This window comes from Micrasema longulum, unplaced genomic scaffold (assembly GCF_059751315.1).
Source record: "Micrasema longulum isolate JH-2025_06_02 unplaced genomic scaffold, ASM5975131v1 h1tg001738l, whole genome shotgun sequence".
Taxonomy (NCBI): domain Eukaryota; kingdom Metazoa; phylum Arthropoda; class Insecta; order Trichoptera; family Brachycentridae; genus Micrasema; species Micrasema longulum.
The window spans coordinates 269,677-286,087 of record NW_028278916.1 but is presented as its reverse complement, the minus strand read 5'-3'; the positions used below and the strand labels follow the sequence as shown (position 1 = coordinate 286,087).

The 16,411-nt window shown below is 31.8% G+C and overlaps 1 protein-coding gene across 1 annotated transcript in view; it reads left to right on the top strand.

The window, feature by feature from the left end:
* The first annotated feature begins 4,088 nt into the window (after nucleotides 1-4,088).
* The window catches only part of LOC148274158 (uncharacterized), a 44,084-nt gene continuing 31,761 nt past the window's right edge, over nucleotides 4,089-16,411 (top strand). The window contains exons 1-2 of the mRNA XM_088237531.1: nucleotides 4,089-4,380; nucleotides 5,643-5,783. Coding sequence (XP_088093657.1) covers nucleotides 4,267-4,380; nucleotides 5,643-5,783 — 255 coding nt within the window. The 5' untranslated portion in view covers nucleotides 4,089-4,266. The remainder of the gene's footprint in view (nucleotides 4,381-5,642; nucleotides 5,784-16,411) is intronic.

Here is a 16,411-nt window from a genome sequence, read left to right as displayed (position 1 = left end):
ATTCCTTTTTTTTAAAACAAAAAGGATTTAGATATTAATGGAGGAGATGGTGGAGAAGATTTTTATACATTAAGAAATATTCAAATATTATTTTTTTTAATTTACCGGATGACATAAAACCAGCATTTTACACAACCAATAACATAGGAAGTAAACTAAAACTAAAAAACACTAAACAAAGAACTGATAAATTAGATCGATCGGGCATTTACAAGTTGATGTGCCATGACTGCAAGGCATTTTAGATAGGGAAAACATCACATACTTTTAAAACTAGAGTTAAAGAACATAAGAGATGTCTTAAAAACAATAATTTTTCTGAGTTCGCTGAACATATCCTAACTAATTGTCACTCATTCAACTTTGCAGACGGCATCGAAATTTTACATATAAACAAAAAAGGATATTCACTTGATTATTTTGAAATATTGGAGATAAAAAAGGTTGTAAATAAAAATATTAATATTATTTATAATCAAATAAATTTTAGTAATAGTCCTATTTTAAATATGTTCCCTCTCCCTAAATCCACACACAAACCCCCACTCCTCTCTACTTCCGTAGCCACGCCCACTCTACCCTTACTGTGAAAATTTTCTATATTTATGTTATTTTGTAATTAACCCTGAAAAAGGCATAGTATTGCCGAAACTAGTTGGTTGTCAAATTATAAAAATACAAGTGGTACATAAAAACAAAGTGATTTTATACCTACCCTGTCATAGATTTTTCACTGTAGTGAGTAAGAAGTTTTTGTTTACTTCCCAGTAGTACCAAGATCTACCTTCATTAAAGACAATAGACATTCTTTGTGAGACTGCACCCACCCTAATATTTATTGTGTATATGTAGTTTGTTCGTTGTATAAGGTTGAACCTGTCAGTGTCATTTTTATAACGATTTCTCAAGTGGTGTTTTAATATTATTTAATTGAATATAACCCCGCTACAATATGTTATTACTGTACTACTATATTTAAAATGAGAAGCTCACAACACATCTATTGCCAAGAAAGCCAAGTTAATAATTTATTTTATAAAAAAGGCTTTCCAAAATATTACTCCAGAGATATTTCTAAAAGTATACAAGACCTAAGACCTTAATGTCAAGTATGGAGTCCCTACTTTACTATAGACATCAAACTATTGGAAAAAGTCCGAAGATGTGCTACAAAAATCCCCAAATTACTCAAAAGGATGCCTTACCACAGTAGGTCAAAAGCACTAGGACTTACATCATTGGAACAACAATAGAAGAGAGGGGACTTGATAGAAACTTACAAGATACCCAATAATTACTATGAGTGCTCCCTGCATGAGATGTATCAATCAAATCCCAACACAAATTTACGGGGTCATAACTGGAAGCTCTATCGTCCCCAATCAAAAGAGTGCAGAACTTATATACAAAACAATAATTGCCCCTCATTGGGACTATTGCTCTACTATATTATATTTAGCTAACGAGGGAGACATAAACAAGTTTGAAATACTACAAAATAGAGCAATGAGAATTATACTGAAAAAAAGCAAATATAATAGTGTTGAAAAAATGAGAAAACAATTGAACTGGATAGGAATAAAGAAAAGACTATTGTATAATGTATTTGTATTTATATATAAAGTGTTTAATAATCTCATGCCAAAGTATTTTATAAGTGAAATTATATTAAATAGAAATGTACATAAATATAGGACAAGAAATAGAAATAGGATAAGACTACCACTTAAGAAAAAAACAAAATCACAAAATAGCTTAATGTATAAAGGGTTAAAACTGTATGATGAGATGCCTGAAAGTATGAAGAATGAAAGAAAACTTACGGATTAAAAAAAAAAATGTTATGTTTATTGTAATAATGTAGTTATGTAAGAAATATTTAATAAGTATTTGTTATAATTGTAAATATATTAGTTAATATACAATGTAATATTAACTAACTTAAGTAAATAAATAAAAAATAAAATAAATAAAAACCCACCTCAATCCCAAGAAAAACTTCCTTTCCAGCAGGGTAGTTTCAGACTGGAATAAATTACTAAATCTAGTTATCCATTCCATTTTGGTCAACCAGTTATAAAACCGTAATGAATAATAATAAAAAAATTGTAGCTAATGCTCGGGATACCAATGTCTTCCGCAGTTTTTTGTTGAATTGTCTTCAACACTTATTTTGATGATTTTGCGTTCTTGAATCTCAACGTTTATTGCAGACCGTTTCCGTTTGTCAGCCATTACTACTAGACGACACGTACAACGCATTTATGGTAAAAAAAAAAAAACAATTGCAATGGTAAATAAAACTTATTGCGTTAGGTTAGATTAGGTTAGGTTAACACAATATGTATGATGCACCTCACTAAGCATGACTGAAAAAGAGCGGAAGGAGGGTATCTTGATCATTATTGTTACGTGAAGGTAAGATGATCAGTCTTACGCTTCAAGTACCAGTCCAGGGACTATGGAATTGGGTTGTGGTCTCGCGGCTAGTGTCTCGGACTACGGCTCCAGGGTCCGTGGTTCAAATTCCACTCTACCCTAACTTGATTCCCATTTTCTAATAGTTATTCACAACTTATTAAAAATGGCCCTTGGGTAAATCATAAGAACGCAAATATTTATTTTATAAAAATAAAATATTCGAGTGTAAAAATACCCTTTTAAATAAATATTTCATTTCAACCATGTCAGGAATCGAACACGAGACCTCTTGCATGGTAGGCAAATGCGCTGACTATGTTTATAAAAAAACATATTATGATAAATAAAACAAAAAAATTGTCTCAGTTAGATTTTTTTAAATTTAATGTTAAGACATTTATATAGCTAGTTCTATATAAATAATTCTAACCTAGAAAATTCATGTAAGTTCCGTCAAGTACACCGTTCAATATCTTTAAAATAATAAAATAGAATTGATTTATATAAACTCATTGATTTAATTTAACTCATTAAAAAAAACAATGTATAAACTAGACTTTTTGTTGAAAATATCAGCAACGTGAAAATAGATATGTGAAGTAAGCGTGATACGGAGCCCCTGCATCAATAAGCAAAAAACCTACAAATGTGAATCTGTGTTCTACGATAAATTAGTTTTTCTTTACTTCATAAATATTATAATATACTAGGCCTTAATGCATAGCACAACTAATTGAAAACGTGAAAAATAGATTCTTTTGGTACAGCACTAACACATAACGTCAATACAATGATAATAATATCATACTTATGGCAAGATATCTGTAGTCTGTGCTTATGGCATTCATCATAATATGATGAATGCGGAAACGAGATAAAAGGCTAGCTGGCTATTCTAATTGGGTATTTTTGTTCTACAACTACAAAGTCTTTTAGTAACTAAAGCGAGAGCTGTAACTAATTTGGATTTGGATTTCTGTAATAATATGCATTATTGCCACTTCTACCCATTATTTCCTATTCAGTGGTTTTTACACTGCAATAATAATTCCATATTTACTCGATTGCATATTTGCCAAATAACAATTTATCAAACTCGCAGTGAAAGAGGAAATAAAAGCAGTAGAGTTAAATTAAATTAGAATCGTGCTTTATAAAATAAATAAAGCTACTTGATACTTGAAAAAAAAAACACATTTTTTTTAGTATTCGTGTATGCGGAAGAAATGCTTTCACTGTGGTTCTTAGATTTGCAGCTAAGGGCAATACCATGATAGTTCTGTTACTAACTGTTCATTTTACCATAAAGGTAACAATGTCAAATATATGTAATATCTATCATTAGCGGATAATGGCGGCGGCTTGGATTTGAAAGAAAGAGTTTATTATGACGCCACAAAATGGTTTAATAATTATTACTCTCCTGTAATATTAAAATTTGCGACATTGCTCTTTTTAAATCCAAGTCACCAAAATATCATGGTGAGTTGATACACAAATATTTATTACAAATTGAAATGTCGATTCGAAAAATGGCAAAATTAGAAATTAAGAATGACCCTTTTTGTTTTTTTAACAATAGGTAAGTACGTAATTTTTCGTTTAAAAACTTTGAATGGCTAGATAATATTTGATATGTTTTAAGGTTTTTGTAGTGGTCAACATGAGTGGTTCGTTATCGTTAAGTTTCAAGTTTGTACAACCTAAAAAAATAGCTATGTTCGTGTCTGTTTTGACGGCTAATTTTTCCGTTGGTGGTTGTTTCCGATTTTAAATAATTCGAAAAAAAAAATTGAAATAATTACGCTTTTTCTACTAGTGTTAGTATTTAAATTTTGTTTCAAAATGTTGTCGGTGGAGGACGTAAAGAAATTCATCGAGCACAAAAGAATACAGCTTGAAAAGGAGAAGAAATTAATATGTGGATATGATTGGAATACAGCTGACAGCGATGAAAAGGTACACTATTTTCGAATAATTCCACATTGATTTCCAGGCTTTTCATTTTTTTTTCGTTTGTTTTGATACCTGTATCAAATTTGAGTATCCAACCTGTTGATTTTCAGTATCACGCGCCTTTTTACATCGATTATTTCTGCAACCTTGGTAACATCGATTAAGCAGTAGTTTTGGCGCGTCTTGTAATAAAAGTCGTAATAATTTTCAGTTTTCAATCGCCTTCGTCTAGAGTCGGTTGTTGTTCGTTTGTTTTTTCAAGTCTCTTTTTAAAGTTTGAATTCAAAACATAGTAATTGAGTGAACGTTATTTAGCTATGCAGTAGGTAATTGCAAAAATTTCATTTGTTATTCAAAAGAAAATACTATAAATGTGTTCAAGATTATAGAAATGCCACATAAATTCAACCAAAAACTTTTTCCTTTTGTCTGATTATTATATTATCTGTCCTATTCTTAATGTCTTAGCTATATTTTTTGCTCTAGCTTTTGGATACATTATTATTTTGTACAATTTTCTTGCTAACTCTGCTTAAATTGTACAGTAGACATCCAAATATCCGGATTAATGATTGCCAGATTTTATTGTTTTTGAAATAATACAGCCAATCGGAATCACATTAAAACCAGAAAAGTTAATTGCACAATTAAATTAAAATTATAAACTTCTCCTTTATTTTTTATTTCCCGATAATGATCTGAATATTTGGTAATGCAGTTGACTGGAGTTAGAATAATGGAGTTCTACTGAACTTGGTATTTAATTAAAAAAATCAATTATTGCATACACTAATTAGTGTAACAATGTAGTGCCTTATGAACCATTAAATGTCAAAAAGGATCAGATTTAAGATAAATTATTTTAACACTACGCTTAGAACCTCAGAGTAATTGGGCGCTATCGCTGTAGAGCTGTCCTCATGGACAAAAATCATTCTAGGATTATCAGTCACGAAGTTAGCTATAGTTTACAGCAAAACAATAGGCCGTAGGTACTCTGTTCAAGAATCACAAGCGCAGCTTGGAACCGTGCGTTACACGTCTGTTGTTAAACCAAAATTTGCTATGCTTTTGACTCTACGCAGTAGAGCAAAATGCCGTCTCTACAGCTGTGGGGCATTATTACTCTTGAGTTTAGACACTGTATTATAAATAGTTTTTAGAAATATATATATATTTTTTTCACAATTTAATTTGTGATTAGCAAAGTTAGTATATTATGTGTAGGCTTGGGATGTATTTTATGTGAAAATGATTTTTTTTAGAATCTCAAACAAGAAGAAAATTCTGCGATTGAATCTGATTCAAGAATTTCAAAGACAGAATCAGATAACCCGACTTCTAGATCATTAAATCCAGGTTTAGAAAGCGTCAGAAAGGATTATTCCGAGGAGTTGAAGATAAATGTAAGTAAAATACTATTCTTTTTTTTGTTTAAAATACTATTCTTTTGTTCATGTTTTTCTTATAATGCCATTTTTCATCATCATCATCATCATTCCCTTTCCGCACCTAATGGTGCATAGGGCAGTGCATTGGTACACCAATCGCACCGAATCTTGATATTTTTAGTTACATGAAGGTAAGATGATCAGTCTTACGCGTCAGGTACCAGTCCAGGGATTATGAAATATTCTAGTGTGAAAACACCCTTTTAAATAAATATTTCATATCAACCATGTCGGGAATCGAACCCGAGACCTCTTGAGTGGTAGGCAAACGAGGCTGACTTTTTTCCATCGCCAAGTCAGTTTTCCATACGGTTTTATCATTATCGCAATTTTAATTTTGTCAGTAGCCGCTTTAATGAAAGTTTACTATAGAAATAAAAGATGAGTGACTTTAATCCACAAATTTGGATATCCAGTGACCGGTTTCATCGATTTCGCAACATCTTTAAGACTGGTATCTTTATTAAGGAGTTCAATGTGTTTATACAAAACGGAGGTAAGGATAGAGAATTCAAAATTATATGAAAGTAAATGAAATAAAATTATTTTTGTCTTAAGGATCATTAACAAAAAAAATTCAGGTTAATAACTGTAAATTTTTTTTAATTTATCAAACACATAATCATAACTCTCGCTTTGCTTGTAATGATGGTTTCGTCATCCTTAAAATTTGTAATAATTGTAGAACTGTTTTTGATTTACCCAAATATTAAATTTTTCATTTTCAACTCGTTGGATGTTTTTACATATAGGCAGAATAGTGATTTTTTTTCTCTTGAAAAAAGAAATTTTTGCATTCATATGATTTATACCAATATTTCATTTTGAGGGCCATTTTCAACAAATTGTAAATAACTCTTTATTAGAAAATGGGAATCATGTTGGAGTAGAGTGTGATTCGAACCGTGGACCTTTGAGCCATGAGTCTGAGACACTAGCCACGGGACAACAACCCTATTCTTTTGGATTTGAAGGGCAATTTTTCTGTATAGCATTCGATATAATGTATTAATAAAAATATGTAGATTAATAGGTACGTACAAAGCATTTTTAAAAAAATATATTAAAATTATGATTTCCTTAGAAATGAAATGAGATTACTTGAATTATCTCATCGTAGAGTTATAGCTGATTTGTTATTCTTATTTAAAATAATGAAATCGATAATTGACAGCCCTGCTCTGCAACTAATTCAAATTCAAATACCCGGCAGGTGCAGTAAACATATGGAATTATTTTTTTGCAACAATTCACAGACCAACTTTGAAATGCACTCTCCTATACCCAGGATAGATAGGGATGGAAATGAATTAGAACAAATATTCGATATCTTCAATACAAATTCTGTTCATGAATTAAAACGAATTCTCATTCGTTATTTTTTAGAAAAATAATGGATTTAAATATATTATTAAATTTAACTTTATTTCCTGGAATACGTGATTTTTTATTTCTTTATTCAACATGTTAGACATAATTTTAAATATTTAGTTTTTCTACTGACATTTCTTGATGGAACTGCATTTTAATTATAATAATAAAATTTGTTTAGTCTCCCACCAGTCTGACGATGTCGGTCACGACGAAACCCCTGGTAAAAAAATTCTAAAATAATTATAAATAAAAGTGGAATAAAACTATAAAGTATTTTTATTATTATAATTAAATAATTTTAAATTGTACATTGGTGGATTTATTGCCAAATGGCAACTTCTTCCAACCAACTGATGATGATTTCACTAAATAGAGGTATTATTTAGTATTTTTGTTTTATTGCTCAAAAAACTTATATTTTTTTAAGTACTAATGTTGTATTAATTTTTTTATTATTATTATTTAGTTATGCTCAACTTTACTGTGTTATATTTTTATTTAGTACATAAGATTTTCTCATGGTTATTGCTATCTTTATTTATAAATGTTATGTTTCTTTTTAACTTTTTGTCTTGTATGTTTCCTAAATTGTTTAGTTTTAATTATTCTATTATTTCATACCATGTACTAAATGATTATTGTGCACTGCTGTGATTATTTCTGTAAATTATATTTTTTTGTAAAAGGTTTTTTGAACCGTTGATGTATAAATAAATAAAACCTAATTTCATTGTATTATATACTTTGTTTAAAGTAGGTAGAACTTTTTTAAAATTGGTAGCAAATTTTAGGGGGTCATTGACCCAATGGACATAAGGCAAAGCCGCCTCTGTTCTTTTCTATTCGAATCCACCTAATTGACACATAATTGACTATTTTGATAATTTTAGACGTATTTGTTTATTATTCGTTTATCTGTCTGTATAAATCTTTATAATTGCATTGCTTATAAAGGTTATTCCAAGTACTTATACATTACATAATTTTCAAATATAAATCAAGGCTTGTGACGTTTGTACCACACCTCAATTTCCCTAATGTGGGTTTTACCTATACGGGTTGTCTGTACAGTACTTACATAGGATTTTAGGAGGGGTGTCTTAGCATTGTGTATATTACCATACTTGGGGGCTAGGCAGGAACCTCGTCATAAAGTTTTTAACTCATCAATCATATAGTAAAGTGTAAGTGCATATTATCGACAGTAATAATATGTTTATTTATGCAGTAAAAATAATATTTATTTATTCATTGATAAATTATTTATTTATTTACATTAAATTTATTGAGACACAAATCCCAACTCCATGGGACTAGTACATGTTGAGTTGTGTCGCTGTGTCATTGTGTTTTTTTTTTCTTTTCTTTATTTTATTTTATTTATATGTACAAAATATTTATCTTTATGAATTTTTTATATCAGCATGTATTTTTATGTATATTTATACTAGTTAACTAAGTAGGAGTTTTAATTACTCATACATGCAAATGATTTTTTTATCTTTTAGTGTTATTCAAAATTGTTTTAATTTAGTTATAAATATGTATTGCTTTCTTAGTTTTTTTTTACAGGTTAAAAATATTTCTATCACCAAGTATTTTTTTTTTTATCAATATTTTTATAACTGGTAATCATCAAGGAGTTTCTAACACAAATCTCTTCCACCAATTGACATATTATTACAATTTAGACATGCCCTGAGCCCTCAAAAATGATGAAACTTTTTTTTTGCCTCCACTCGTTTGCGAGTGATTTTGGATGATGACGTTTAACTCATGCCCAAACGCTCAGTCATGCCCAACGCGTATTTAGTCGTGATTCGGCCACCAGCCAGACATAGCGTTTAGAATCTAAACCAAAACGCCTGCTTGTGTCGTGAACGTGCGTAAAAACCTTTTGGATAAACATTGTAAAAAGGATTGTTAACTTTTCATTCGTAAATATTTGTTCATGAGTGATTAACAAAGCTTAAAACAATTGAAATTCAAATATAAATATTATTTTTTGTAGACGTCAAACAACGCCTAGTGGCGCAATTGTAAAACTCTTCTTATATACAGGGATGCACTGATAGAAATACCTTTTCAAAAATATGATAAACGTGAGTTAATATTATTTTTGCAATACTTAAAATCCAGTGAAAATAAATTAATGGGTCTAAATTATAAGTAATTTAAGGAATAAATCTGATTGGGATCCACCAAAAATGAGTATCCTACATTTTTAGTAGCATATGCATAATCGTTTAATGCAGCCCTGGTTTAAATAAGCAAACTTATAGTCATCAAAATATAGCTTGAATAGAATGACAGTTGTCAGCCAAAGTGACGACATAACTTTGAAGTTATGTCCAAGGAGTGATTTATATTGACACATGAAAAATCATTTGTATCTGGCATGTTAATTTATTTTTTAATACAATGCTTGACATATAAATCAACATAATTACATAAAATCAGCTTTGAAACTAAAATAAACCTAATTATTAATGACGTTCTTCTTACAAGGTTGCATCATTTTGCAACCATGTTAGAGATGGGGACAAATTGATCAATGTAAATCGATCGAATAAAAAATAAATAAATTTAATGTTGTTCATGGAAAAAAAGTATAAAATGTCTTATTTTTGGTGAATAATTGTCTAAAGCACACTACAATAGGCTTGTTTTTACGTTTTTATATCAATTTTCGGAAACAGAGTTTCATGTTTGCATGAAAAAACTGATAAAATCGATTTGATCGGTACATGGTCAGTGATCAGTACTTTCGCACCACTAGTCACATTAGTTTGGCAGCTGTTATTTTAATCAAGCTATATTTTAAGGACTATAGCAACTATGTGTTCGTTTTCGTGTCACTACTTTGAAAATCGTTTTTTTTTTAAATGAAAATCCAGTCCCCCTCCCTTGAAAATAGATTTTATCCTTGAGAGCTTAATACACTCTTCCAAAATATAAAACACTCTCATTGCAATAAAGGATAGGTGCCTCTGAGCAAAAGCCCTGCAGATTTTGGGTATTACATAATTTATATTCCGGAAAAACCTCATACGAAAATTTTAATAAAAATGAAATAAATATATTAGATAGATACTGGCCATTCAAATACTCATAAATCTTATCTTACCATGGACAAGTCTAATCAATGTTCCCATAAGAATTAGAAACGGTACAAAATTATGCATAGACTGCAGTTTTTACATCTATTATAACTGATCACTATTAAACTATTTTCTCTATAGTGAAACATCCCGTTTTTTTCAATTTTAAATTAAGTGTATCGAATACTGGCGAGTAAAAAAAAATTTTTCCACTACTTATTAGAAGCATAAAAAATATGTTTAAATGTGTAATTTTGAATTCCCATGAAAACGGTCCATTGCATTGGCCACGCTCCTAATACGACGCGATTCGTGTAAAATTTGAACTTCGTTTGTGACCGTTTAAATTTAAACAAAGAACATCATCACGAATCTTGACGTCACAATTATCAAGTCCAAGCATGGCGCGTTTTTGTAGGGACATATTGTTTAAAGTTGTCCATGAAAACATTTCTCCGCAATATCCATATTTAGATTTATTTATTTATGACAAAATACATCGTTTTTAATATTACATTACATTACATATTTTATTTGTACGAAATATTCCCAATCAGCAAAAGTGCTGGTGTGAGGGGATATAATATTGCCATACGGGCTGTAAAAACTGTTTTATTTTGGTGTTTTTTTAAGTACGTCTATGTTTTGTATATTTTTACGTCATTAGAAAATGATAGTAGAAATTTATTGCTGTATACACAAAACTGTTTCTTTTTCTGTTAGTCCTAGGTTGTTCGCAAGTTAAATTATTTGAGTTAAAGTATATTGATTTTGGAAATACATTTTTTTTTCTAAATCCATTTAATATATTTTTTTCATCTGTATTCGTATTATGTGATATTTCCCTATCAAAAGCATAACAAATTAAATTAATCAAGCGAGAACAATCAATACATTAACAACAAACGGTAAATTACATAAAATAAATATTTTAATTTTTTATTTATATGACATGTGAAATTAAATTTTGAACGTTACAGTCCTCCTCAGAAAAAGTTCCCCTAGTGACTCTTAAATTGACTGTATTTTTTTTTTCATTTATTACCTGTGGTAATAAAAAAAGTAAACAAAAATGTACAAATAATTAGTATTATCCAAACTCCAGTCGTCCGGATTGCCCCATATCCAGATCGTTATCAGGAAATAAAACATAAAGGAAAATAATACCTTAAATAAGGAAATATGGAAGTCTAGGCATTTACAGGGCTTATGGCCTGTCATTGGCTGGTTTAAGTGGCCACTTTACACACTGTGTTACATTCACCACTTTGCCCGTGTTTGAACATCCATATTTCTTATATTCTTCCATCTGTTGATTTTAATGAAGTTTAAGAGCTGAAATCTTTATTGTTGTAAAGAGATTCATCTGTCTGAATTATTTCATATACCAGGCAACGCCTGAAAACAATTTTTAATATTTTTCTTGGACCAGTTGGTTTGATTACAATATTTGAGTTTGTCCAAATGTTTGTTGACAAAATACTGGATTTCACCTCCTCGGGAGTCATTTAGATTAACAAATTACAACAGGGATGGAGAATACCTTAAATAAGGGAATATGTGAATGAGGAAAACTTGTCGAAATCCGGCGCTCCCCAAACACTAGATTTGGAGATCGTGCTTTTGCCGCTGCCGGTCCCTCTGCCTGGAACCGATTGCCTTCAAACTTACGAATCATCGACAGTCCCGATCAGTTCAGATCCCAACTAAAATCCCACTTCTTTAAACTATCATACCCTCAATTTTAAATCTGGAAATATAATATATTACTTTAGTTTAGTTAGAATGTAAGTTTAGGTATACACTTGTAAAGCGCCCTTGAGGTGATTTTTTACAAAAATGGTGCTTTATAAATCAACTAAATATTATTATTATTATTATTTACAGGCCTACCTTAACCATATGTGCTTATGACTTAACTTAGGGCTTATGACTTAATCCAGCCAATGAAAGGTCATAAGCCCTGTAAATGACTAGACTCAAATATTGTAATAAAGGAGAATTTTAAAATTTTAATTTAACTGTGCAATTACTTTGCTGAAAATGTTTAAGGACCTTTTTAATGTGATTCCAATTCGCTGTATTATTTTAAAAGAAATGAGTCTCTCATTACTAATGATAATTGTAGTTTTACTGTGCAAATAGAATAGAAAATATTTCTCATATCCAAAATAATTTATTTATTGATGAGAAGTAAGTTAATAACGTTTCTTTAGATATTATGTCTTCATCAAATATCGATTTTTCCAAATAAATTTAAACTAACCTTGAATAACTTTGTTATCAAAAACCCACCCCAATCTTGAGTTGCTTAACATGATACCAAACAGGGTGTTTGGTATTAGAAAAGCAACAAAAATAATAGATGTGCAAATTCTGTTTTTTTGTTTTTTATAAAAATAAATATTTGCCTTCTTATGATTTACCTAAATATTCCAATATATTTAATCGGCATTTTCAACGAGTTGTAAATAACTCACTATCAGAAAACGGGAATCGAGTTGGGGTAGAGTGGGGCTCAAACCTCGGACCTCTGATCCGTGAATCCGCGACACTAGCCACGGGACTATTAACCCATTTATTAATTTTTTGTATTTACAAAAAGTACTATGATTTTTTTGCAAATTAACGTTGTATTTTGGCACTGAAAATGATATTAAACAAAACCTTGAAAAATGGCCTCTTCGGCTCCTAAACCTCTAAAGTCTGTCACGCATCTGAAAACCCGGGTGATAATAATGACAAATGACACAGGTCTTAAAATGTCGTTTTTGAGTTACGTATGCAGAAATATTCCTGAATATATTTTTTATACGCACAATTCTTAAAAATGTTTGTGTGGCTTTGAAAGTGAAATGTCAATGATATACTGGACTTTTTAATCACAAATTCAAGAAATAAAAATGACAACGATCATAAACCGACGTTCAGGGCTGCTGTTCTGAACGCTCTCGTAAGCGTAGAGAACGCTTTTTTAGCGCGTTTTACGTACTAAATTAATACGCGCCCAAAAAGCGTTCTCTGCGCCATATGTAGCGTTCAGAATACCAGTCCAGGGGCGCGATTACAAACGCTATCTTTATCGGTACATATCGAGATGGTATAAAGTAAAATCTATTTTGTGTTCGAAAATGTATATGGGAATTTAAAGTATCTTCGTCGGTAACCTGTTATTGAACATGCTTTAAAAAAAATATGGTTGTTGAGTTTTTTGAGTTATTGTAACATCATCACATCAACCCCGATGATGGACGGTACAGTGAAGACGCGAGATATAACAATTCTTTTATTACCAAGTATTTTTTTGGGTTTAGATATTAGTTTACTGGGGTAAACCGTTAAATGACCGAAAATAATATTTAAAGAGTGCGTGTTTTAACCGACCGCGACCCTGAAAAGTTGCTTACAAATAAAGATAAACGGCAATTCCTTATATTATAATATCGCTGAAGCATGCGATAAAGTTCAGAAGAGAAAACGTGCTTCGATTTAGTAAAAATCTAAGCAAATGAGTCGTCTATTTCCAAAAGTTTGGAAATAGACGACTCAAATGTTGAGTTGTTAGAGGCCTGTAGCTCAATCGAAAATAACTATCGACGTGCTAATAAGCGACGCGAAAACAATTTCACACCATGGTTGTTTATCGTATTCGCGATCGCAATGCAACATCCGTGAACACCTAATATTAATCACAAAGTATTTAAGTTTCGCGTCGTATAATCCTGCTGCGCAATCACATATTTGAAGTTCACCGATGTAAATATGGAAAATATTCCAAAACTGCTATTTTTATTTGTTTATTTATTATTTATCATGGTATTTATTGCATTTAGCCGGCGGTTTTTCGCCAGTGAACTGTATTTATTTACGAGGAAAACAAAACACAAACCGACACGAGCCTTGACTTAGAGATTACACACGCGTTGACTTATGACTGCGATAACTTAAGCATGTTCATTATTCAACAATGTTTGATTATGTCCAAATGCTTGCAGACTGGCTGGGTTTCCTCCCTAGGGAGTTGTTCATATTTAAATTTATTTCAACAGAGAGGGAAAATTGGACATAATCAAACATTGTTGAATTACTACCTGGTAAAAGAAGAAGTATAAAAATTGAAAAATTGTTTTCAGGCGTTGCCTAGTAGGTGATTTGGTTCAGCCGGATGAATCTCACCCACGTGATAAAGGTTTCAGCTCTTTTACTTCACAAAAGTCAACAGATGGAAGAGTTGAGGAAATATGGATGTTCAAACATAGGCAGAATGGTGAATGTTACACAGTGTGTAAAGTGGCCGCTTAAACCAGCCAATGACAGGTCATAAGCCCTGTAAATGCCTAGACTTCCATATTCCCTTCTCAAAAATTTTTCCCTCTCTGTTGAAATAAATTTAAATGTTCATTATTGTTCATTGCGATCGCTCAAATGCTTAGCATGTTTTAAAGCACGTCGATAGTTATTTGTGATTGAGCTACGTCGTACCAAAAACAGTTGTTTCTATTTATTTTTAAAAATTACGGCAGTTTTCATTGAAATTTCAGGCAGCTATGCCACGCAGTGTGTTACTTACTACAGAGGCAGAGAGGATGGAAGGCCAGACGCGTCCATTGTGACATACATCCCTAGCTTCTTCCACTTCAAAACCAAAAACCCATAAATGCGCCCAATTTCATCTGCCGCCTTCGGACGTACGTTCTACAAATACGTTAAATAATTTTGAAAAACGGAAAAAGCTCTGACACAGAAAATTTCATTCTGATACTAAAAAAAAAAGAAAAAACAACAAAATCTGTTCGGTTTTGGGGTACGGAACATGGGGCAATGTGCAGCTGTCTTTTTTGTTCAGTTTCGGAAGGCATTTGCGAGAGAGCGACGGAAAAACATTATTATAATACCTATCCATGCCCAAAATTGTCTGGCACCGCATACCGCTTTTACTCTTAACTCAAAACATTTTTGAACTTTCGTTTCGTGGTTTGTGCAACTGCTCCTAAAAATATTTAATTTAATTGCTCTTAAAATAATTACAAAACACTGGGCTTTATAATAAGAGTCTGTAAAGCTAGGGTTTCCTAGGACAGCGGTGCCCGTATCTTAACGGCCGTAGTGAACGGTGATGCGGTGGGAAGCCGTCGTAACGTCGTCTAGAGAGTGGTTTCATAGGGAAATGGTGTTAAATGGTGTTGATAACACCGTTTTCCTAGGAAACCACACTCTAGTCATCGTTACGACGGCTGTCCACCGCATCACCGTTCACTACGGCCGTTAAAATACGGGCACCGCTGTCCTAGGAAACCCTAGCTTAAGCCTTTAACAATCCACAGCCACTTAAAACATTACATTTTGCACATGTACGCAGTATCCTTGAATATTGCTCCACAGTCTGGTCTCCCCAATATTCCAAATATATTTTATGAATTAAAAATAATACATTTGATGCACCTATACAATCGTCAAAATTTACATTTTAATAACTATGAAGAAGCTGCAGGATACTGGCATTATACAAGAGTTGAATAATCGGTATTTCGTTTTGACCTAGTATATACTAGAGTTTCAGACAGCACGCATCATGCTAAAAGTTCCAGCAATTTCTAGGCGGATTGCGAGCTCTCTGTGCATGCTTCCATCCTCAGTTCTGTTTTTTTTATCAGCTCGGGACTAATTCCATCTTTGCCCGGCGTTTTTCCATTTTTCAGGCATTTTACTGCCTTGGTGATTTCATCAGTGGTTGGAGAATGGTCATTGATATTGGTTGCTCTAGGGATGTTTATTTGAATAGCCTTTGTCGAAATATCGAATAGATCCGAGGGAGGTGGGCGATTAAGGACGCCGCAGAAATGATTCTTTCAGATGTCGCTCACTTGGAATTAGTCCCGAGCTGATAAAAAGTACTTTGGATGCAATTTTTAGCCTCTCCTCATTTATTATCAAAAATCTGGGATGAAGAACGTTGTACTGCTGCGCATGCCTCAGGAGAATCTAAACCCAAGTTGCCTCTTCTTTAAACCTGCGGGCTCACGCCGTCCTGGAAGGCCGTCTTTCAACTTTGTTTGTCGGAACTAAGCGGCGCTGGATTGACGTGGGAAGAGGCGAAAATGCTGGCTG